The sequence below is a fragment of the Eptatretus burgeri genome, chromosome 7 (assembly GCF_056783735.1).
Source record: "Eptatretus burgeri isolate ZD-2024b chromosome 7, Ebu_testis_v1, whole genome shotgun sequence".
NCBI lineage: Eukaryota > Metazoa > Chordata > Myxini > Myxiniformes > Myxinidae > Eptatretus > Eptatretus burgeri.
This window is the reverse complement of record NC_140967.1, coordinates 45,850,116-45,876,098: the sequence shown is the minus strand read 5'-3', so window position 1 is coordinate 45,876,098 and position 25,983 is coordinate 45,850,116. Positions and strand designations below refer to the sequence as shown.

Sequence of the window (25,983 nt, the reverse complement as noted above, 5' to 3'; positions counted from 1 at the left end):
TAAAATTTCAAGCTTTGAACATAAACCTCGTGTGTTTCAATTATCGCATATCCAAATGTATCAATCGGCTCTGCACCACCATGTATGATAATATATTAAGCGATAAACACTTTACCTTGTAGACAAGTCCATTACACAGCACCTCCATCTCACCATCGACTCAAACTGTCATTAAAATATTCAAACTGTCATTAACGGCCTGTAGGGGTGGGCCCGTAGGTGCGTGCCAGTATGTGCAGCTTTGTGCCTGCAGTATCAGGTCCCCAGCATCAATTGTGACGTCATATCAAACGAAGAAGAAGAATTGTGACGCCCCTCTCTCGCGCCCCCTCTCCTCTGTCCCCCTCCTCTCTCGCCCCCTCTCCCCTCCCCTCTCTTGCCCCCCTCTTCCCCACTCTCTCCATCCCCTCTCTTGCCCCCCTCCTCTGTCCCCCTCCTCTCTCCCTCCCCCTCTCACCCCTCTCTCGCCCTTCTCTCTCTCCCTCCTCCTCTCTCCCTTCTTTTGCCCCCTCTCACCCTTCTCTATCCCCCCTCCTCTGTCCCCCCTCCTCTCTTGCTCCCCTCTCTTGCCCCCTCTCACCCTTCTCTATCCCCCTCCTCTGTCCCCCCTCCTTCTTGCTCCCCTCTCTTGTCCCCCCTCTCACCCCCTCTCTCCCTTCTCTTGCCCCCTCTCACCCTTCTCTATCCCTTCTCTTGCCCCCTCTCACCCTTCTCTATCCCCCCTCCTCTGTCCCCCTCCTCTCTTGCTTCCCTCTCTTGCCCCCCTCTCTCCCCCTCTCTCTCCCCCTCCTCTCTCCCTCCCCTCTCTTGCCCACCTCACTCGCCCCTCTCTCCCCCTCTCTCTCCTCTGTCCCCTCCTCTCTCCCTCCCCTATCTTGCCCCCTTCACCCCCTTCTCTCTCGCCCCCTCCTCTCTCCCTCCTCCTCTCTCCCCCCTCCTCTCTCCCTCCTCCTCTCTCCCCCCTCCTCTCTCGTCCCTCTCTCTGTAAATGTATTCACAAATGTCTACCAAGCACAACGATTAATTCCAACCTTGGGAAAAAAACAGCTTTCAAACCCTTGGGAAACAGCTGTTTCCCTCGGGAAAATTCAAACCTCGGGATTAATTAATAATTTGAATAATAATCAAACCTTGGGAGTTTGGCACATACCCAGGTATGGCACATACCCAGAGAAAGGCACATACCCAGGTCCCCAGTGTCGATTGTGACATCATACCAAACGAAGAAGAAGAATTGTGACGTCAATCCTTAAAAATTAATTGAATAAACATCAATTGTGACGTCATTCGTGATGTCATAGCACGGTGTCCTGTCATTGGTTCACAGATACATGGCCGTAACTTGGGAACCGCTCGTCCAATCGATATCAAACTTCGAAAATGCACATCCGCGGGTCCCCGGCAATATTCCTGGCAAGTTTCAATCAGATCGGACCGGCGGTCGTCGAGAAACGGCGGTCGCAGACAAACAGACAGACAGACAGACAGACACAGATTGCTGGAATTATAGATAGATTTATATGTATTTTATAGATGTTATTGATTTATTTACTTTTATTTATTTATTTGTTTATTTGTTGTTTTTTTTAAATCTAAATACCTTCTTTATTTAATACCATCTATGAATATAGTATGTATATATATATATATATATATATATATATATATATATATATATGTTTAATCAATAATATTAATTAAATAATTTACCTCACTAAAATAATTAATTACTTATTATATCAAATGCAATAGGAACTTGTTTACATGAAAAACAACCAAACTTAGATAAAACGTGATGATGGAGTCTGAAGACATTCTCACAAGACCTGATCAAACAATCAACCAAATATCCTCCATTTAACATGATGGAAAAACCCTCTCATCACGTTCCACAAAATCATCCTTCACTGAACAAATTCTTGCAAATCTAAGTTGCTGAGATGAAAAGACATTGTAACCCATTTTAATTAGAACATTTATTTTTATTTTTTTTCTAAATTCTCGTATCTGGATCTGGATTCGGATCTTCACCGAAATCGAATCAATTCGTCCTTGTCACACACACCAAACCTGTACACCAAATTTTGTCCGAATCCGTCCACAACGTTTTGACATATCCTGTTGGAGGAGCACGTGTGGCACGCAGGAGGTGTATGGAAACATGTAGCGACGCACTGGTTAGTTAGTTCGCTGATTCAACAAAGAATATTTATTATTCTGCCGTTGATTGGTGTGACAGTTTAGATGTCATTGTAAAAGATTACTTGGACGGGAATTCTGTGTAATTTAAAAGAGGATTAAGTGAATTAGGGGAAAACGTAACGTGTGTTGACGGAGGAAGAGATTGTTTGACCCGCGGATTGCTTTGTGGAGAGGAGAATGGCGTCGTCGTCGTTTCGCGTGAATCAGGCGTTCGCCAAGAACTACCACCGTTATCGGCGTGAGGAAGAACTTCAGAGACGTGAGGACATTGTTATTATTGATTCACCAGCTCTGATCAGTCAATGTCTCGTCAGCATTACTTGTGGTGATGATTCTCAATGTAGAGACGGATCCATTTAATAATTATTTTGAGGCCTTTATGCGTGAACCGTTATTTTCATTTCGGGTTTTCGGGTCATGTACATACCCCTAATATCAATGGGGAACTTAACGGTGACGTGTGGTGTATTCCATGACCAATCAGCTCGCTGTTGGAAAATGAGAAAGTTATGGCTGATATAGTGACCCCTCCACTACCATCCCACCTCCTCCACTACCATCCCACCTCCTCCACTACCATCCCACCTCCTCCACTACCATCCCACCTCCTCCACTACCATCCCACCTCCTCCACTACCATCCCACCTCCTCCACTACCATCCCACCTCCTCCACTCCCCTCCCAACCCTTCCACTACCCTCCCAACCCCCCCACTCCCCCCCCCCCCCCTCCACTGCCATCCCACCACCTCCACTACCATCCCTCCCCTCCCCCCCCCTCCCCTCCCACCCCTCCCACCCCTCCACTACCCTCCCACCCCTCCACTACCCTCACAACCCTTCCACTACCCTCCCACCCCCTGCACTACCATCCTGCCTCTTCCCCTCCCGCCCCTGCACTACCATCCTGCCTCCTCCCCTCCCGCCCCTCCACTACCCTCCCACCCCTCCACTACCATCCCTACCCTCCCAACCCTTCCACTACCCTCCCAACCCTTCCACTACCCTCCCACCCCTCCACTACCCTCCCACCTCCTCCACTACCATCCCACCCCTCCCCTCCCACCTCCTCCACTACCATCCCACCCCTCCCCTCCCACCTCCTCCACTACCCTCCCACCTCCTCCACTACCCTCCCACCTCCTCCACTACCCTCCCACCTCCTCCACTACCATCCCACCTCCTCCACTACCATCCCACCTCCTCCACTACCATCCCACCTCCTCCACTACCATCCCACCTCCTCCACTACCATCCCACCTCCTCCACTACCCTCCCACTACCATCCCGCCTCCACTACCCTCCCACTACCATCCCGCCTCCTCCACTACCCTCCCAACCCTTCCACTCACTCCCACCCCTCCACTACCATCCCGCCCCTCCCCTCCCACCCCTCCACTACCATCCTGCCTCCTCCCCTCCCGCCCCTCCACTACCATCCCGCCTCCTCCACTACCCTCCCAACCCTTCCACTATCCTCTCACCCCTCCACTACCATCCCGCCCCTCCCTCCCACCCTCCACTACCCTCCCGCCCCTCCACTACCATCTCAACCCTTCCACTACCCTCCCACCACCTCCACTACCCTCCTGCCCCCTGCACTACCATCCTGCCTCCTCCTCCACTACCCTCCACTACCCCCCCGCCCCCTCCACTATCCTCCCGCCCCTTCCACTACCCCTCTACCCCCTCCACTACCATCCCGCCCCCTCCACTACCATCCCGCCTCCTCCACTACCCTCCAAACCCTTCCACTACCCTCCCGCCCTCCGCTGCCCACCTTTTTTTCAGTGCCCCACCTCCTCCTCCTATTCCCCGTTCGTCACCTCTTCCTCAAGTGATCTGCATTTTGCCAGGTTCATGGTTTCCAAAGGTGCCACCCTTCTCTGTCGACGTCATTTCACTCGGTTTCACCCATTTGGACGCAAGATGAATGGCGAATCCAATGTAGTGATAACATTCTCTGTCTTCCTCTCTGCTTCTTTCCTTCCATTCAATCACTTCCTTCAGTTTGGCTCTTCTGAAAATGTGACCGAGATGGTTTTTCTGTCTCTTCCTCATTTCCTCAATCATCCAATTCCACTCCTGCACCGACTTCACACTTCCTTCATTTATTTTGTGTTCAACCCATCCAATCTTTGCCACATCGACATTTCGACACCTTCCAGTCTCTCTACCTCCTCCTCTGTCAGGAACCGTGTTTCGCATTCAAATGAGCTTGACAAATATGAGATGAGTGATCGCATAATCTTCTCAAAAAAAATTCCTTTTAATTATGTTTTTATTTATATATTTTTATTTTATTGTCTCAAAAATAAAAGGCTTACTCCTTTTATTTATTTTAATATTTTTCATCTTGTGGCCCTGTAGTTCGTGACCGGTACGGCGATGCAAAGGACTCGGAATCTGGCTCGGATTCTGATTCGGAATCTGAATGTGAAGAGGTGAGGCTTCGTTTTTTTAAAACTAAAGGATTAATGGATTAATATTTAAAGGGATTAAGCTTTAAATTAATCTGGTAGAGGACAAACATAGGGCTGGCAAGATAGCATGCACACGCTCACCTCCATTTGAGCTGTTTTGCCGAGGTTCAACTTTCACTCCACAGCTATAAACTATCACCTTGGTGCGTGCGTGCGTGCGTGCGTGCGTGCGTGTGTGTGTGTGTGTGTGTACACACTGTCCATCAGAAGTCTCATCTGCCAGCATGAGTTGTTGGCACTGGCGTACTAAGGGGGAGGGGGGCGGCAGTCCACCCTGGGTGACAGCCTGGAGTGGGGGGGCGGAGAGGGGGTGCCATTTGGAGAGTTGAAATACTAACATGATGATAAAACGATGGTTTTAGTTGCAAGGGACATGATAATATTGTTGCGGTTTTGAGAAACCGCTATTGTAAATGTGCATCCACGACATATAGGTCCTTCAGCGTAGTTATTTCCGTAATAAATGTTTGGAATGGTCCCTTACTTTCAGAAAACTCAAAAGTGTTCCAGCACAACAGGTTTTTGATGGAAGGTGTTTTCAGAGTGGGGGATAACATTCTTCTGTGATAATTCTGATATACTGTGATTTCAAAATTTAAGTTTACAAAATTAAGTTTATAAATTATAAGAATAATTTATATTGTTATAGTTTTCCCGGCGTGCGGGCGACCGCCTTCAGCTAATTCACGGCCGCACGCGCCCACCGGAAGTGGAAACCCCAGTCGCAGCTTTCGGATCAACGCCAAAATCCAGCTACGGGTGTGTTCTTAATCACAGCGTAAATCAGCCAACTATTCCGTCCGATCGCCGAATTGTCGATTTACCTAAGTATGCGCGCAGACAGAAATTCCGGGGATTTACACCTCAATGGGACTTGCTTGGAAACGAGCCGCTTCAGCAACTCGCTCCGTTTGCGATTTGCCGAGCGGTGTATATCGCCAAGCCCCACGGATCCGATTACTTTATCGGCTATTTAAAAGCCAGCTAATATCCTGAACGCAATACGGCAACTCAATTGAGGGAAAGAACGCAACAAACGGGTGGACATTCACACAATGACATTTATTTATACACACGTAAGCAGTCATACACGTATGCAATCATGTAGACAATAAAGCAATGCAGGAACAAGCAAGACAAAGAACTACAACCGTTCTATTTATTATGTGCACTTATTACAATTCTACTTAAGGACATGGCGCCACAACGTTAATACAAAGAAAACCCCACGAAAGAAAAGGGCAAGAACTGGACCTTGTGGGCCTTTAATAGTTCACGGAGCTGTGGAGACCGCAAGGGCTCCGAGAGACCGCGCAGGCTACCTTTCACCCTTGTGGTGACTCGCCGGGCCTTGGTTCGGTGGTCCTGCCCGCACTCCGCTGGACTCCACCCGCGCCTTCAACGGCGATCCGGCTGGCGACCCCTCTCCGGCTCCACCGGCGCCTCTGTTGACCAAGGAGAGAGACCAAGCAGAGGGACTCTACCCTCGCTGACAGACTCCACTGCACTCCCAGACTGCAGACGATTGCAGCTCGCCTCCGCTCCCAGACTTCCACTCAATTCCACGGCGAACCCAGACTGACCTCTTGGCGTTTCAGCCCGGCCTTTTATCACCCCGGCGCCTCGCCCCTCCCTTCGCGGCGCACGGGGGGGGGGGGACATTCCAGGGGGGTTCGGCTCGGCTCTTGGCCCGCTCTTTTGGCCCGATCTCTGACATTATGTTTCTTTCGCCCTTCTGAGGGAAAATTCCAACAGAGCTCTGCTGGGGTCAGTTGTTGTTTTCCAACCGTAATTTCTGTTTACCCGTTCTGATGGATATCGGGGTGGGAGTTGTTGAGATGTTGTTGCTGTGGTGGGGATGGCGTGGTTGTTGAGATGGTGGTTGTGGTTGGCGCTGTGGTGGGGATGGCATGGTTGTTGAAAGGCGGTTGTGGGTGTTGAAGTAGTGGTTGTTCCAAAATAAAGATAGCAAAAGAATAATGGCTGACTCAAAGATCACAACCCGGTTACACGAATAATTGCCCGTTAAACATCGGTGGGGAAATCTAATCTGAACACACACTTATCGACATAACTGATCTCTGGGAAACCTGAATGGTGTTCTGTGAATTTGCACAACCGTAACATGATTATAACTTGTACCGTATTTTCACGACCAAAAGGCGCACCGTGCCAAAAGGCGCAGTCTAAGTTGTGTGTGCCGTTCCTGTATTTGACACACACATAAGGCGCTCCTCACGATAGGGCGCGGGTTTTATATGAATATCCTCTACTACGTACGTCCGCCGTACAACAACACACTCACACAAGCACACAAGTGTGCGTATTTAAAAATAGATCGGGAGCAAAATTGAGTTTGGTTGTGCTTTATTAAAGTATTAGTTACAAAAATACTAAAACAATCAAATACCGGTAATAGTCTTTAATCAAATCCATCGAAATCCTCATCCTCTGTTTCGGAATCGAACTGCGCTAAACCCAACCTAGCAGGTCCACCTTCCTCGCCGTCAGAGTCACTTTCTGCACCGTGCGGCTCCTCCGAAATGATGCCGGCTTTAGCGAAAGCTCGGACAACAGTGCCAGCAGACACGTTAGCCCAGGCATCAACAATCCAGTGGCAAACTGTGGCGTAACTCGCCCGGCACTGCCTTCCACCCTTTGTGAAGCTGTGCTCTCCTTCGGTCATCCACCGCTCCCACGCCGCTCGCAGCCTCACTTTGAACGGCCGGTTCACGCCGATGGCTCGGCTGGATCCGTTTGTCGCAGATGTGCTTGCTGCAGTAGGAGCGGAAGTTTTCCATCATTTCTTGATAATCCGCCGGACGTTGCTGCGCTATCGTAGTCCTGGTCCGGATGGAAAAATGGCACCGTTTCATGAAGCGAAAGCACCAAGACGGACCTCCGTGGAAATGTTCGATTTTCATTTCCTCCGCTATCGATACTGCCTTCAGTCGGATCGTGACCGTCGAAACGCTCCTCCCACTTGCTCTTTGCTCAACGATCCACTGCTCAAGTCTTTCCTCCAACTCTGGCCACCTCGCCTTGTTTCCACGGAAACTCAGCTGCGTCTTCTTCACCTGTCGCAGCTCGTTTTCCAGCTTCCTCCACTTTCGAACCATCGACTCGTTGATCTGGAAATTCCTCGCCGCGGCTCGATTCCCATGTTCCTCCGCATAGCTGATCGCCTTCAGTTTAAACTGAGCTTCATAAGCGTGTCTCTTTGCCATTTTCGGGGTTGTTAAAACAGCAATGTTCTGCATACCGCACATACCTGTTCTTTTATACACACAAAGGGCGCACTGCACTATAGGGCGCGTCGCACATTTTGACAAAAATCTAAGACGTTTATATGCGCCTTATAGTCGTGAAAATACGGTAACTTACAAAATTGAAAAAAATAAAATAGACGGATCTGAGGAGAACACGTGAGCGAAGAAGAAGATTATGAGGGGTTTTTCTCAGCTCATGGCGGTAAGATTCTTCCTTGATTCTGATAATTGACCGTGATTTCAAAACCTAAGTGTACAAAATTAAGTTTACAAATTATAACATTAGCTATATTAAAAGTTTTAAACTTTTTAAGATGAAAATGAATAAAAAGATCTAAGGAGAACGCTCTGGCAAAGAGGAGACCCAGGAACGTCCAGAACGAAAAAACGAGCCATTTGCGAGTGTCTCGTCTGGAGGGGATGTTCTGAGAGAGTGCTTACAGAGGAAGAGGAGTAAGATACATACAAAGCTGAGTGGTGCATTAAAAATCAGAGTGGTGATTGGGACAGCAGATGAGCATGCTCAAAGCTGACATTTTTTTTTGTGAGTACGAAACCATTTCTGCTGGTACTCATTGGAGAATCTCATTAAATAAAATTGTGTGAACCCCTGAATATAAAGCACAATCTGAGTGAGAAAAGCTTTTTTTGTCATCAGCTTTCTCCACCAATTAGAAGCAAGCTTTCATCAGTTATCAGGGCATCATGCATTGTAGGAAACGTCATGATTCCTTCTTTGGTTTGACGTCGGTTTAAACTCATTTGCATACACGTCTCGGCCACGATGGTAGCTCGACGTGCTTTATGGGTTAACCCTTTCATTCTGAAACGTTACATTACTGTACTGTATTCGCAGGCATTCTGAAAAGTTGATCTCTATTAAATAGTTAATGTGAAGGAAAAACATCGCCACGGAAATGACGTCATGCAATCTATGGGTGTTCCTTGACGCTGGATTTTCTCTTTCCTTTTTGAAAATTCTTCCTGGTGATGTTTTCTCTGTGGTTGAAGATGTGTTTTTGTTATATCGATGCCAAGCAGTGTTACCTGTTTGCTGAATTTTTAATGTCCTACATTTTTATTATTTCCAATTTGCTTACTACAGGTACAGGACTGAAATGCACTTGAAATTTTATTTGCAAACATGGTATATATTTTCTGTGCATTTAATTTTTTTTAAATTATTCATATCGAGGGGGGGGGATGCCAAGGGAAGGGTGAGGGTCCGCCCTGGGTGCCAAATACTCTAGGTACACCCCTGGTTGTAAGTGGACTTTAAAGGTTCCACCGTGTCTTTCACAAAGATTGAGCGAGTTTTAACAGGCACCCCAAACAAATTGCAAATATCTGCCACCTTCAGTTGAATGTTATGTCTGACCAACTGGATTGTGAAAAACTTAGGTCAAAAACGTTCCACTACGAACCCCACGGAAATGTGGGAATAATTGGTGTGGTGGTGGTGGTAGGAGTCAAAGTAGTTGTATAATTTATTTTAAATGGTTCAGTGAATTTGAATTTTCATAATGGTGATTTTTAGATCAGTGGTGTATCTTGGTAGATTGACCAATCGTTTTGTGTGACCTGCATGGATACTGTGTGGGTCATTATCCGGCACACTTGAAGCAAAAAGTGGGGTTAAGCAATTGGTTCATGTGCATCCGTCCTGTCAGTTTATGATTGAGGAACAGCTTATTTAAATGGAATGTTATATTTTAAATAATAATCGAAATATGAATACGAGATGAAGACTAGTCTCTCGTTTTACCGTAACTTGGCTCAGAATTCGTCCCGACCGCACATGCGCAGAGAGGACTGTGAGAATCTTTTTTTTTACTCTGCCTTGTTGTTTTTAAGAAGTCATAAAGGACACAAACAACAGGCACAAAAAACTAATGTCATGTGTTAGATTGGGTGATGTAAAAAACACTTTGGAAAATGGTGGTAAAGCCCGAAATGAATTTATTTATATGACGTTTCCAATCTTTAGTTTTGTTTTAATTTAATCATGTATTTGAAGACTCTAGTACACAAATCACCTGTCGTAATACTTCCAACAACCACTAGTTTTGCAGTACTTCAATTTAAATAAAGGTTCAATGGGGCGGTGTATAAAGGGTGGTGTTCAGGACTGCTTCTGGACTAATTCACAAGTCCTAAAGCTTCAGATGCTTTTTTTGAACGATCATTAAAATTATTTTATTATTAAAATTGAAGTAACACTGCATGGGGTATCGTGTTCTGTGATCTCGAGTTACCTTCACCATCTGTGATGGAAGGAGGTTATGTTTTCACCCCTGTCTGTTTGTTTGTTTGTTTTGTGTGCAGGATATCTCAAAAAGTTATGGATGGATTCAGACGAAACTTGGTGGACAGGTTGGGAGTGACAAGGACAAATTGATTCAATTTTGTTGAAGATTTGAATCTGGGTCTGAATACGAGAATTTGTTTTTTTTTTAATTTCTCTTGTGATTCTTCACCATTGAGAGATAGGGCCAAAAACAATATATTGTTGTGGGTCGGTGGCGAGGAAAGGCCACCAGGTTGAGCAGTAGAGCAGTCTCCCACCGAACACCTGGAATTTAGGTTGTGACTCTCGGACAACTCCGAAGGTCACGGGTCACTTAAGGACCGTGCTCACCAATTCTCTGACGCATGGGGTAGGCTTAATAGCCAAATTTAAATATACCCAAGTACCCACGTCGTCGAATTACCGGGGAAGTCACACACTCGACTGACTGTCGAACTAGGTCGCGCTAGCGACCTCGGTCCGGTGTAACCGAGCAGAATTACCAAAGTCCGTCAGACCCAATGACAACTTACGGCACCGACGGCCTCACTATTTCTCAAGCCCGCACCTTTCTGGGTCAATGGAAGAAAACACGGGCAACAAACTGGAACATTTGACAATTGTGGGTTTATTTATAACTAGCCGAAACCCCGTCACAGGCGGATTCCGTTCATTCAACCACCCTCACCAGCTCACCCACACTCGAGGGACATGGACTGGACAGGGCGTGTTTCTCCCCACCTACTCATCCCCCGTCCCTGCCCCATTCCCCCCCCCCCGCCTTCAACTTGCTTGACCCCACCCAAAAATGTAATTACCCCGGCCCCGCCACTTCACTCCCTGCTCCACTTGCCCCCGCCCCCTGTCCACCCCCTCACACTCAACCCTGCCTAATTCACCTCAGCCCCCGCCCCATTCCCCCTCCCCCATCTCCTGCTTTCAGTTTGCTTACCCCCGCCCAAAAATTTGCTTACCTTGCCCCCGCCTCTTCACTCCCTGCCCCCGCCTCTTCACTCCCTGCCCCCGTCTCTTCATCTCCCGCCCCGCCTCTTCACTCCCTGCCACCGTCTCAACGAAAAGTGTTTAATCTGCTTCAGAGTTGACAGACGTAATGACATCAGCGAATGACCGATGATGTCATGATGTCCTGACGTCCTGACGCCTCTCAGCGGTGACGTCACACGTCGCCATGTAAACGAATGTAAAACGAAAAGTGTTTATTCTGCTTCAGAGTTGAAAGTTGACTATTGCCACTATATGCGATGCACTCTTACAGGTACGAACTTTCTTTCAGTCCAGGTCACAGGACCGAGAAAAACGTGACGCAACCGTGAGGAGGAGCACAAAATTGGTCCTTCAGTATTAATATATATATATGGGGGCAATAATTGGGAAGGGAGACACAGAGCAGAGTTACAACGGAATAAGCAATGCAAATAATGTACAACAAAAAGAAAACACTTAAACAATTCTACTTGTAGATGGGGCACACGGTCGGTCTCTCTCTCACTCTCACTCTCACTCTCACTCTCACTCTCACTCTCACTCTCACTCTCACTCTCACTCTCACTCTCACACACACTCTCACTCTCACACACACTCTCACTCTCACACACACTCTCACTCTCACACACACTCTCACTCACACTCACACACTCTCTCACACACTCTCTCACACACACACACACACTGGACCCGTCAGGTCTTTATTTGGTCCTCCAGCTGAGGAAGATAGTTCAGCTGGGGGAACAGAGCCTGGTCGGGTACCTCTCTGCCTCGTGCGGTCACACCGACTCCAACCCACCACGGTGGGACTCGAACCCACGACCCGAAATCCTCAGCTTAGGATCCTGGCTGCTCGACCATCACCACCACGAGGAGCCCCACCAAAGACCACGATCGCAGAACAAAAGCAATGGCCACGATCACTGCTCTCACGCTTTTCCTAGAGCATAAAAAATGGCCATGATCACTCACACTCTTCCCTTTTGGATGGGGCGAACACTTCATCTGGCTGGGGCGGAGTCGGCCCTGAGGTGATGAGCTTCCTGATTGGACGGGACGTCTTGTGGGGGGGGGTGTCAGGCATGTCACCCCCTGAAGAGGCTCTGTAGTAGTTTTCGGCACTCTGGCCTCCCATTGGCCGGAGCGCCTCGGCCCTGCTTGCCCTTCGCCCATTGGCTGGAGGAAACGCTCCATGCCCTTCCTTGGAGCGGAGCCTCAATCTGATGCGATGGAGGCTCCGCCCACGCCTTCAGCCAAAAGCACGTGGGCAATGGAGTCGGTGGTGCGGAGAGGTGGAGGATTGACTTGTCTGGAGGAAGATTTAAAGATGTGAAAAACCTGACTATAAAGAAACCCGCACCGCACACATGCAATTAACCCATTAGACAGAAGGACGGGACCCTGACTATAAACACATACTTATCGAAATAACAACTGCGGGGACTGCTGTGTGTTTTGTGTGTAAATGGCTGCCAGATTCGTAACAATATCTAGGACGATATCTCAAAAAGTTGTGGACGGATTCGGACAAAACTTGGTGGATGAGTTGGATAGGTGACAAGCACAAGCCGATTAGAGTTTGGTTCAGGTCCTAATCAAGATCCGGCCTAAAGTGGGATATAAAACGTAAACTGTTCAGCCAGGTAGAGGTATGCGTATTACCGAGTGCCATTCTAGTTGTTTGTTATTGCCAGCTTTATAGTGACAGCAAGATCTTCTGTTTTCAGGTAATTTCCCCAAAACGTGAAAGAGAATTTTATCGGACATTGTCTCTGCTAAAGAAGAATGATCCAAAAATCTATCAGAAGGACGCCAAGTTTTATTCGTCCTCATCATCTGATGGTATGTACATTGCATCTTTTATTCATAAGTACTTTCAAGAGAGGAAATTTCATGCCATGTTTTTGAAAATGTATTTTATGGTTAAATTTGTCACGTTTGTGTCATTAAAAACCTAACGTGCAAAATTTAGATCTACGTGGAACAAGCCTTGGTTTTTGGGGTCATTTGAATGAGTGATCTTTTTTTTTTCGTCTCATTGCCGGTCATGTGCATGTCATTCAACCATAAATCTACAACCTTTGTAGAATTCCTTGGGATGCTCAGTAAAAAGAGAAGTGTGTGTGTGTGTGTGTGTGTGTGTGTGTGTGTGTGTGTGTGTGTGTGTGTGTGTGTGTGTGTGTGTGTGTGTGTGTGTGTGTGTTTATAATTTTCATGTTACAATACCTTGATGTATTATACAAAACTGATCCTAAGACAATAGGCTATAACATGCAAGTGTGTGTGAACTCCAATGAAAACAATTTATTTTTATTTTTCAATATACTTTTTTATTTTGTTGCTTCAAAAAATGTTTAAAATAATCTCGATCTTTGTTTTGCTTTTAAAATAATATATTCGATGTTTTATTGTTGTTACTGTTTAGTTTGTTCTGCCTTTTACTGTGATTCTCTTAATGCTTTTTTTTTTTAACTATTATTGTTTGAATGTCTTTCATGTTTTTTTTTCTTAAACACCTGGTAGATGAAGGAAAGCAAAATTCAAAAAAGAAAAAAGATTCTCCCTTCTTCATTGCCGATTACGAACGAAATGTGATGCTTGTGAAAAACGGGTGAGGTGCTGTGGATCTTTATTCTGTCGTTCTTACGACCATAATATTGTGTTGTTCCCATCACATTTTCTTATTGTGTATTGTGTTGATTTGTTCATCGTTTCCTTATATCTGATTGTAATCCATACCATAAAAGTGAAATTGTATGTTGGTTTATTTGTTTGTTTATATATTTATATATACTTCAAAAACTTTTAAAAACTACTGAACCAAGTCCAACCAAGACAAATTTTGGTGTTTAGAGACAGAAGGAACAGATCGCGTTTGTCAGTGTGGAGTTGCTGCAAACCCTCGAGACCCTTTGGTCCATGCCACTTGGTTTCTCCCCTCAGTGCAACTTGAATAGGCTGTAATTCGTAACTCAGACAGGCAGGCAGGTTCAGATCTCATCCCATGCAGGCTCCTGGGTGCGTCAAACATGCACCAGCTTATATCGGTGCTCAGACACGGTGTGTCTTCAGGGAGCAGAGGTCACTACAGCACTCTTTGACCCCGACTGTGTCACTTCTCATTTGTGCTGTCGTTGAACGGGCAGCCCTGCCCACTCACCACACAGCATCCGCATCGTGGTTTTTCATGTGGGAATGCAGCACAAACTGGCAGCGTGTATCCACCATGTGGCTTGCACTTGGCCCTGCAGCTTTCCTGTACTGTAGGTTATGCCGCGTGTTGTAGATATAGGTTACACAGCGCTAATGTCGGCTTTGAATGTGTCTGTATGGTTGTGGAGGGGGGAATATGATGGGAAAAAAAATTGAGGACTGGAGAAATTGGAATGGAGTCAATGTAAAGAAGGGTTTTACAGGGTTTGAGAGGTCCAAGAGGGTGAAAGGTGAGTGAGTGGGATGGATGGGTGGATTAATAGACAGGGGAATCTCAAGAAGGTGGAGAATCACAATGGGGATGGAACATGCTAACACTCAACACATTTTCTCCATTCCTGATACGAGGGGAAGGTACCTGACTAAGCACGTTTTCTAATGAAATATCTAATTATGGAATTAATCCCTTTATGTGTTCAATGCTCCACCCATTCCCATAACAGCAACATTTGAAATGTATGTTTTTTTTTGTTGTTGTTTTGTTTTACAGAAAATATGTTGATGAGAGTGATGAAGAGAATGAACTAAAGGTGAGAACAAAGTTTTTGTTTTAAATTTTTTACTTTGGGAGTTTGAAAAAAAATAAAAATAAAAACCAACTCATTATTACATGGTGCATGAAGACTCCAGGAGAAAGACATAATTAACATTTACATAATGCTGGTTGGATCAGGTAAAGGCTGCTACCAAGCTGTCTCCATTGGAGCTTTGGAAAGCAGTGCAGGATGTGGATGTTTGGAGAATGTGATCTTGTGAATGTCACTGAAGTCATGACGACATAAATATATAATGCGTGCTTCCTGATTTAGTCGAATTTTGTTTTCAAATATCAAAAGTTATATTGACATTTTTCAGCTTGGATTTATCGATGTAATTGTGCGGTGCTTTTGCTTCCCCACTGTGATGTCACTGCACATCACTTGGTCGTACTCCCCGTTAAGGAAGAGGATAATCACTTCCATGGGTATTGGGTATTTGAAGAAAAAACATTCCATAAACATTGGGACAAACCTCTGGGTGCTCACCTGATAGTGGCTGGATAAGATAACCAGGGAACCACTGGTAGGCATGGATGACCCACAAAATATGTAATGAAGAAGAAAGTAAATACCTAATGGATTTTTTTTTTCATGCCATGAACGAACTTTGGTACATCATGGGTGAAGGTTGTGGTCAAGTTTCATCAGAATTGCGTGTGTAGTTTCTGAGAAAAAAGCAAATACCTATTTTAGAAGGGCAAACCCTGTCCACCCCCTTAAGGGCCGTTTAAAAAAAAACATATTTTATATATATATATATATATATATATATATATATATATATATATATATATATATATATATATATATATATATATATATATATATATATATATATATCAACAGGGTGTCCCAAAAAAAATACAACTTTTCATCTGCAAAGAGGATGGTCATAACATATATTTAACAAAAAGATATATGGCTGGATAGAAAGCTGAAAGGTTGAAGTTTATTGTACCAATGTCAAAATTGCCACCAAAATTTAAATTTTGGAATATAATCGTCGTTTTCATTTAGACCACATGTTCGACGTAGGCTCCACGTTGTCCAATCACTGCCTGCAAACGTGTTGTCATGTTCTCCATCACTTTGGGAAACGTTTCCTGAGGAATGTTCTGGATTTCTCGGTGGATGTTTTCCTTTAGCTGATCAAGAGATTGAGGCCTAGGGTTTCCAGAGATCCTGTCTTTGAGATACCGCCACAAGAAGAAGTCTGGAGGAGTAAGGTCAGGGGAATACATACGGTGGCCACTCACCGTCTTCGTAGAGGGAGATAAAGCGGCCCTCAAAATGTTGGTTGAGAAAATGCCTTGTTTCCCTGGCTGGATGGGGCGGTGCCCCATCCTTCTGGAACCACTGGGTTCTCATCTGGATCAGTTGTTTCTCCTACGGGCCTGAGTACGTAGCTCAGGAAGATAGAATTCCTGAATCATTTCGCGATAGTTCCTCTGGTTTACCGTGCAAGTGCGTCCCTGGTCATCTTCAAAGAAGTATGGACCAATTATCCCATACCTACCAACGGCCACCCACATGGTGACTTTGAGAACAGATCGAGGCACCAGTTCAGTTGATGCATTACCAGGATTTTCAGTTTTGCTTGTTTACCTCCCCGGACAAGTGAGCATGGCATTCGTCCGTCATGTGAAGTTTTTTGAGTAAGTCTGCATCTTCCTCCAACTTTCCTGAGAACCAATTTGCAAAGTCTAGTCGTTTGCGTTTCTGTTAATCAGTAAGCACCGTTTCCGTTTGAATTTTGTATGGAAAGGCATGAATGTCTTGGTGAAGGATCCTCTGAACGGTGCTCTTATGAATGTTTGTCTTGGCAGAAAGTCGTCGAATCGATTTTTTTTTTTTTTTGAACTCTGAATGACCGCCTGTCTCACCATTTCCACATTTTCTTCACTTCGACCTGTCCTCTTCTGACCACTGTGACCCTTGTGAAGGTCACAGATGGTTCCCACATTGGTAAACTTTGCGATGGTGCACTTTATTGTCCGAAAGTTTGGTGCATGGCGCAAGTGGATACTGAAATGTCTCGAGTAAAGATGTTGCACCTGTATGACAATTTTCGTCCGTTGTTATACGGTCAGTCTTGGCATTTTTCTGGCACTTGCTTGGTATCATAATAAACTTCAAGGTCTCTGCAACAAGAAATGAAGCATTCGTGACAAAATTACTGCTTTTTTATGATCAAACGAAGCATTTTAAAAGTTGTATATTTTTTTGGGACACCCTATATGCAGTGGAAACCCTCACTTGCACCAAACCAAGGGACTTTGCCAAAAGTGGTCTGCTTGAGGGGTGGTCCCCTTATAGTGGAGCAGCAGGGGCCAGAAAAGAGGCTTATTTAGTGAAATACCCACACCAGCAGTACCACATTTTCTAATGTGGTTATTATTGACCACCTACTATCCCTGTACATGAAAACCAATGATGCCAGTCTGGGAAATGGTGGCATTCTGAGAAATAGGTCAATCAAGGTCGTTGACCCCTGAATTTGGCAATATTTACTAAAACGGCTATAGTTTTTATAATTTTCATGTTAGAATACCTTGATGTACATCAAACTGATCCTAGGACAATAGGCAATAACAAAATTGCAATAACAAAATGCAATAACAAAAAAAAACATGTGGCTGATAATTGTAAGTGCAGAACCAATTTTATTACAAATTTTGCCCCCAAAATCCAAATTTTCGCATTTTTCAAATATAATACTTTTAGCATCACTCAGCACATGCATAATATAAAAGTATCAAATATTAAGCATTAAAATTTCTCTAGGGTCTGCTGCAATTATTCAAATGTAATATATTCTATTATCTTAAAGGTAAATCATATTTTCATCACATTTTGTCCAAGATGTCTGAAAATACCTGAAAATGGTATTATTCAATACTCATGGCAAATGACCATTAATTTCATATGAAATTTCTTTGAGTTGTAAGGAATTATAATTGTTGATGAGTATATCAATAACACACAGGGATAGATCCAGAATTTTTGCAAGGGGAGGGGGTGGGGGTTACAAATACCTATGTACTAACACCCCCTCCCCCTTCCTCAATATCACTAAATGCATACGCACTAAAAAAGTGCCACCCCGAAACCCTGAACCAACCCTAAAATAATGCCCCTGACAAAGAATATTGGTTTATACAAGATGATCCCATATGCCACAATAATCCTGAGATGACCCACACATTCCTGAGATGGTCCCCACATGTGGCACTGCTATAAATAGCACTCTCATCAGCCATGAGTTTACAATGTATATGAAATTAGGTCAGTCACACTTGAACAGATGCGATAGACTACACATACTGCAGCATGTTTTATGTGACACCCTCTTCTCTGTTAAAATGTAAGAATTGGATTCTCTATATACGAGATATCCCTTATTGTCGGGTTTTGTGTGTGTGTGTGTGTGTGTGTGTGTGTGTGTGTGTGTGTGTGTGTGTGTGTGTGTGTGTGTGTGTGTGTGTGTGTGTGTGTGTGTGTGTGTGTGTGTGTGTATCTGCAACGCGAGGCTCCACAGCATGAACCAGCGAACCGATTTCGATGAAACTTTGCCAACAGGTGGAATATATACTGGGATGGTGTGCGTTTGAATTTCGTTGCCTTGCAACCACGCGTTGCCCGAAAAACCGCGTACAGTATTTTCAAGACTTGTCCTTCAGTTTTGAATGTAGAGAAACGAGACTTCGGAATTAAACACTTAGCTATTGTTACGGATTCGCGCCCGCCGGCGTGCTGACGGCCACGTAACTCGAATCGCGGCACGTCGCCCACCGGACGGACAATCCAGTCGTGACCCTCTCGGACTAACGCCGGGAACCAGTCACGGGTGGACCTTTCGGTCTCACCGCGATCGAGCCAATCGGCCCCCGCGTGGGATAGGGTTGCTCGCCAAATTCGACCTACCTAAGTACCCACACGGAGGGTAGACCGGGCGATCGCACCTCGCCGCAGGTCGACTTCGGACACGGGCCACTTAAGCGACCCGTTCCGTACTATCGGGATAACCGAGCGGTGTTATTCGTCGACCTCGACGGTTCGATTAATTATCGGGCGTCTTAGCCCAGGACCAACCCTTTACGTGAAGCAAGATGAGGATTCAATGAAAGAAATGACGAAGCGAAGCGGGAAACAGTTCAACACAAAGCACATTTATTCGCGATGAACGGAAAGCACACATATTCAATTCCACCAAAAGCACATAGAAAAGAGGAAGACAAAAAGCAAATGCGACAATGCAGATATAATACCGATTACGCGAGCACACGGCAACACTTATACAATTATACTTCACAGACGGCGCCGACAACACACATTCCCAAAGCAAAAGAAAAGAGAACCACCCTCCAGGATGAGGGGGTAGGCGGGCCTGGGGCCGAGACCGTGTCGGGCCTACCCGTCTGGTGATGAGACGCGGAGCGGCGGTGGTGCCTCAACTCCGCGGGCCTCGTGGACAGTGTCTGGTAGGGGGTGGGAAGGGGGCCCCCTTTGGTCGCACTATCTCAGCGCGGGGGGAAACAGGAGGGGGTTGCTGATGCTCGGGGTAAGGAGGATTTTTACTCTGTCTCGGGTCCCGCGACGAGCGTCTCCACCTCGACCAGGTCGCGCCGTCGGCCTCCCTGGTGTGCAGCTCCCGGCACCGACGCGAGCACCCCCTTGTCTGCCTTCGCCGCCGCCGCCTCTCCACAGCTCCGTCCTCTTCGCTCCGACTCCAACTCCGAACTCTTCCTCCTGCGAACTTCCCAACTGCACTCAACTCCAACGCACACGACGACGACGACCTTTTCTGACGAACGCAGCCGCTTATATAAGCCCCGTGGTTTCGCCTTCGACCCCCTGCCTTCGACCTTTCACCTCGCTCCCCATTGGCCCGAGAAAAAGTGGGCGTGAATGCATTTTGATCCATGAATTTGCATATAGCGACCGCCCTCCAACGCCCTGGAGGCGGGGCCAAATCGCCCCTTGCTCACCGATTGGACAGAACAAAAGTGGGCGTGAGTCGTTTTTGATCCGTTTTTGGAGCGGAAAGTCCGTGGTTTTGTACACGCTGTTCGGCGCGCGCCCTGCACGAGTCCAATACCGGTACCCACAAGCGGCGCAAGAACGGTGGCGATGCGACGGTTGCGAGGTGTGACGGTAAAGGTCGTGGCTGTTGTGGTGAAGCGGCGTTGTGGTGGGTGGTTGATATTGTGACGACTGTTGAGACGTGGTTGGTGGTGGTAATAATGGCGGTTGGTCCAAAATAAAGATAGTAAAAGAAAAACGGCTATCCTGAAGAGTCGCAGCACGCATGAATGACATTTATTCCCTCTAGACAACGGGTTTGGGCCTAACTACACATATACTTACCGAGATATCTCACCGAAGGGACCTGAATGGTGGTTTGCGAATTTGGTAACCACAACAATATTTAGAAAATTTTACTCGAGCCGATTTTTGATTGAGGTTTTATTTTTCAAATGGTAGTCCTTCAAAAATCGGGTGTCTATTTACCGTCATTTAAGGTGTGTATACAGTGTTTATTAGGAACTACACCATCGTTCCACCTTCGATCTCTCCTCAATCCAAACGTTATTGACCAAAGTGAAAAGGATCCAAAATAAATGGAATCACCGGCATTTCTGTCTTTGTGGATTTCTAATAATAAGTTTATTTATTTACCGAAAACTATTCCACGACCCACACACCACCCCCAATTATTTATTTATTTACCGAAAACAATTCCACAATCCACACACCACCTTAAATTATTTATTTATTTACCGATAACGATTCCGCGAACCACACACCACCTTCAATTATTTATGTATTTACCGAAAACGATTCCCCACCCACACACCATCTCCAATTATTTATTTACCGAAAACGATTCCACGACCCACACACCATCTCCAATTATTTATTTATTTACCGAAAACGATTCCGCGACCCACACTCCGCTTCCAATTATTTATTTATTTACCGGAAACGATTCCACGATCCACACACCACCTTCAATTATTTATTTGTTTACTGAAAACGATTCCACGAACCACACACCACCTCCAATTATTTATTTATTTACCGAAAACGATTCCACGATCCACACACCACCTTCAATTATTTATTTATTTACCAAAAACGATTCCACGATCCACACACCACCTTCAATTATTTATTTATTTACCAAAAACGATTCCACGATCCACACGCCACCTCCAATTATTTACTTATTTATTTACCGAAAACGATTCCACGATCCACACACCACCTTCAATTATTTATTTATTTTCCGTAAACGATACCACGACCCACACACCACCTCCAATTATTTATTTAAAGTGGGAGTGGCGTAGGAAAGTGGGCGTAGCTTATGAAAAATATTGTGTGGCTCAGGTGTGGTCAAACAAGAGCATTGAGAGAAGTTTATCGGTGTGTGTGTGTGTGTGTGTGTGTGTGTGTGTGTGTGTGTGTGTGTGTGTGTGTGTGTGTGTGTGTGTGTGTGTGTGTGTGTGTGTGTGTCTGCAACACGAGGCTCCACAGCACAAACCAGCAAACAGATTATTTTAAAAATGGTAGTCCTTCAAAAATAGGGTGTCTATTTACCATCATTTTTTATGAAGAGTGCTAGTTGGAAAAATACGCAATAGGAAAAATCTTGCCAGGCAGAGGAACAATTGTATGTGAACCAATACGTCTTGGCAATGAATCTTCGTCGGTGGATCGGTCAGAATGAAAAGTATCGTATCCAGCGCTTCGATCCTAGCGAATCCCTCGTCGCCTATTGGCTTGTGAAAATATTTGTTTCTATTTTTTAAAATTATGAATAGTCTTGTGATGAGGATATATTACCATGTAGCAAATTTTTTGATGGAAAAACATGTGGTATACTGAATGTTTTGCCTACAGGCTGTTGAGCTGGGGTTAAATAGTATTGTCATGAGAATGTGTTTAAAATGGAAGTCATTACTGCATAAATTTTATGCAAGGTACATGGTGTTGTGAAAAATAACCCCCCTAAAAGAATAAAGTCCTATGAATAGGGTTTATCCCTAGGTATAAAATACTGTGACGTCCACGGGACTTGAACAGTCCCGCCAACGTAGAATGAGCCGAAACCATGGAGGCGGTTTATTTATTTATAACCCAAAGATGGCGGTTCTAATCGCTCTACCGCAAACGGGACGAGGAAGGTGGCACGAGTCGCTTTTCACTGAGTTGATAACGTTTATTTTCTCTAATCAGAAATAACAAGACTCGGCAAGAAGAGGGATCCGGGGCGATTCGACGGGATGGTGGTGTGGGTTCGGGCGTGGGGAAAACACAGACAATTCCAATGAATATACAAATCTCAAACCCTCTAAGGCGCCAGGTACACACACACACACACACACACACACACACACACACACACACACACACACACACACACACACACACACACACACACACACACACACACACACACACACACACACACACACACACACACACACACACACCGTAGCTGGTTTTTCCCTAAAAAATTTTTTTTTTTGCATTTCTACATGTAACTGATTTCCAACTCCCCCCCCCAAAAAAAAGAAATTGTTAGAGAAAAAAAAATGTTTGCAAATTTTTTTTCAACAAAATTTAGATTTTTTTTTTTTTTTTTTTTTTTTTTTTTTTTTTTTTTTGCATTTCTACATGTTATAAGTGATTTCCAACAAAAAAACATGGCAAAATTATAATTGCGGCTGATTTTGGAACTTCAGGTGGATATTCCCCAGGTAAAATCAATTTATGTCTCAAGGAATCTAGTTATGACGAATGAATTGAGTATGTAAAAGGGAAAGTTGCAAACTATAACCCTGTGAGCACTGTTGACGTTAAATTGAATGCATAGGATATCAGGTTCACTTGAGTGACAGAGCAGTATTGGCGGCGGAGGTTTTGCACTCAACCGAGTGCTCCCCCTCTAGTTTATGCATAATCTTGAGGTCATTCCCCACCTAAAGCCTTGAAACTATTTTGCTCTATCTCGAACACCTTGCCCGTGGCGCCCCCTTCAAGTTTGTTTTTACGCTGATTTCATCAAAGTATGGATAATCCGATGAGTGCGAAATGCCATATAGCCTATATGACGTTATATTGTTCCTTGAATGTTCCAGAGGAAGTTTTGCACCAACGGTCATAATCCTTGACCTTTGACCTCTAAAGGTCAAATTTTCAAAGTTGTGGGAATCGAACCGGGTTTTCGACCTTCTTCGACAAACTAACTCCAATAAGCTATAGCACGAATTCTGTTTCCTTATTTTAATGTCCACAACATTGTTTTGTGACCTTTAAAGGTTATGCAAAGGTCAAATTTTAAAGTTGTTGAACGAAACCGGGTTTTCGACATTTTGCAGCTTATAACCTGTCACTCGTACCACATCATGTTGATCATTTTTATAACTTGGTCAAACATTATCACATTGTCTCATCCTTGACTTCTGAAACGAGAACGGGCACTCGGTAGAGCGCATACCTTCGCCGCCGCAACTTTTTTCCGGGCATATTTGAAAAATGTCACTTTAAAACGTCCATGACGTCACAACCGTCAGTCCGATTGATGTCAAATTTGGTGTGTGACCTCCTTGAGGGCAGTCCAATAAAATGGAATGATAAAGACTGAAAAATAAAAAAGTTGAAAAATGACGTCATTTTGACGCCCTTCCGGTGACGTCACGTCCAATCGGCGACAACCATTCTGAAAGCTCTTAGTTCACTGAACGTTTTAACGTTGGTTTCATGTTAATAGCTCTATTAGATCTGAAGTTATGCCCACAAGTATATTTTGACCTTGTGTGTGACCTTGACTACAGTGTTAATTGGCAAAACCTGTATATCAATAAACAGATATTTTGGTACTGATCCTCATACCTGGATTTGGGAGACTTTCCTTTATAAATTACATTGATATTTGAATGTAAAATATCAGGACATTTTTTCCACAATTGAAAAACGTCATGTTCAAACGTCAATGACGTCATAACGGTCAGTCCGATCGACGTCAAATTTGGTGTGTGACGTCCTTAAGGTAAGTTCTACAAAACGGTATGATCAAAACTGATGTGGTCAAAAATTGAAAATTTACGTCATCTTGTGACGTCACGTCAAATCCGACACTAGGCACCCGAAAGGTATTTAGTCATGCAACAATATGGTGGTGGTTGCATGTCAATAGCTCTATTATGAAGGAAGTTATGCTCAAAAGTGTTTTTGACCTTTTCATGACCTTGACCTTGAGCTTTGACCCGATCGCTCCCAAAATCTAATCAAATTGTCCTTGGATAATCGCGAATCATCCCACCAAATTTCATGCAATTTGGTTTAATACTTTCTGAGTTATGCGAATAACAAACAAACACACATATTCACAAATAAATAAATACACAGCGACCAAAACATAACCTTTCGCAGAATGCGAAGTTAAAAAGTAGCGGAGGCGAAGGTATGCACTCTACCGAGTGCCCATTCTAGTTTGTACCTGGCACGAGAGTGTGCGGAAAAGAACGGAACATTTTGGTGTTGGTTTCATGCAAATCGGTTTTGATTTGTTTGACCGTGTTATGACAAAAACCGCATATTTTGAAAGGTCGTGACCCCACTGACCTTTGACCCCCAACCGCTAACAAGGGTAATGACGTAATTGTGTCATGTCGCCCATCACAAGATTGGGCAATGAATTCTGAACATTTTGGCATCTGTTGCATACCAATTAGATCAAAATTGACCGCGCTATGGTAAAAATACGAATTTGACCTTTCCGTGACCTTGACCTTGACCCGATCGCTCCCAAAATCTAATCAAATGTTCCTTGGATAATAACCCATCATCCCACCAAATTTCAAGCGATTTGGTTTAATACTTTCTGAGTTATGCGAATAACACACACACACACACACACACACACACACACACACACACACACACACACACACACACACACACACACACACACACACACACACACACACACACACACACACACACACACACACACACACACACACACACACACACACACACACACACACACACACACACACACATACACACATATACACACACAGCGACCAATACATAACCTTTCGCAGAATGCGAAGGTAACAATCTACAACGTCAAATACCGCTCGTGAACCATCGTCGTCTTCAGACTTGTAAAAACTATAACGGTTTTAGTAAAAATTGCCAAATTCAGGGGTCAACAACCTTAATTGACCTATTTCTCAGAATGCCACCATTTCCCAGACTGGCATCATTGGTTTTCATGCATAGGGATAGTAGGTGGTCAATAATAACCACATTAGAAAATGTGGTACTGCTGGTGTGGGTATCTCCCTCTTTTGGTGGCCCCTGCTGCTCCACCCTCAGCCGGTTTCACCATTTGGGTAGGTCTTCAGGTAAAGATGCACAACTTCCTTAATACATTTAATTCCTAAATTGAATAACTTAAGTGGAACAACTGTTTGTACAGGATTTCACATCATATTTCACATTCACGTTCTGTACTTTATTCACAGAAACAGTAATTTTGATTATTCACAGAAAGTCTTTTGGATTATTCACGGAAACAGTAATTTTGATTATTATTGTGCAACGTTGAAAAAAAAAAAAAAAGAGTCCAGGGTGCGCTGCCTCACGGATGACGTGGCAGATTCAGCGATACCATTTTGTAGTTTTTCGACGGTGTCCAGTAAATGTCCGGGATTCTTGGACAGAAGATACTGCCTTGTTTTCACCATACAGTCCATTACTTCTCACGTGGTAATCGTTGGCTCCTGCACGTCGTCGTCAATGTCGTCGTTATCAGCATCACCATTGTCAGTGATAAACTCAGCCACCACGTCGTCATGGATTTGATTCATTTCATTGTTCTTGCATTTCATGGGAACATCTGCGTCGCAGTTAAAGTAGTCGTCAAACCGTAATTTTCTTGCATTCTTTTGAGCAGATCGGCAAGTG

General features: G+C 44.7%; 1 protein-coding gene across 1 annotated transcript in view; it reads left to right on the top strand.

Annotated features, from left to right (window-relative positions):
- Positions 1-2,226: 2,226 nt before the first annotated feature.
- The window catches only part of KRI1 (KRI1 homolog), a 90,771-nt gene continuing 67,014 nt past the window's right edge, over positions 2,227-25,983 (top strand). Inside the window, exons 1-5 of the mRNA XM_085888316.1 lie at positions 2,227-2,461; positions 4,572-4,645; positions 12,973-13,087; positions 13,769-13,856; positions 14,949-14,988. Coding sequence (XP_085744442.1) covers positions 2,380-2,461; positions 4,572-4,645; positions 12,973-13,087; positions 13,769-13,856; positions 14,949-14,988 — 399 coding nt within the window. The 5' untranslated portion in view covers positions 2,227-2,379. The remainder of the gene's footprint in view (positions 2,462-4,571; positions 4,646-12,972; positions 13,088-13,768; positions 13,857-14,948; positions 14,989-25,983) is intronic.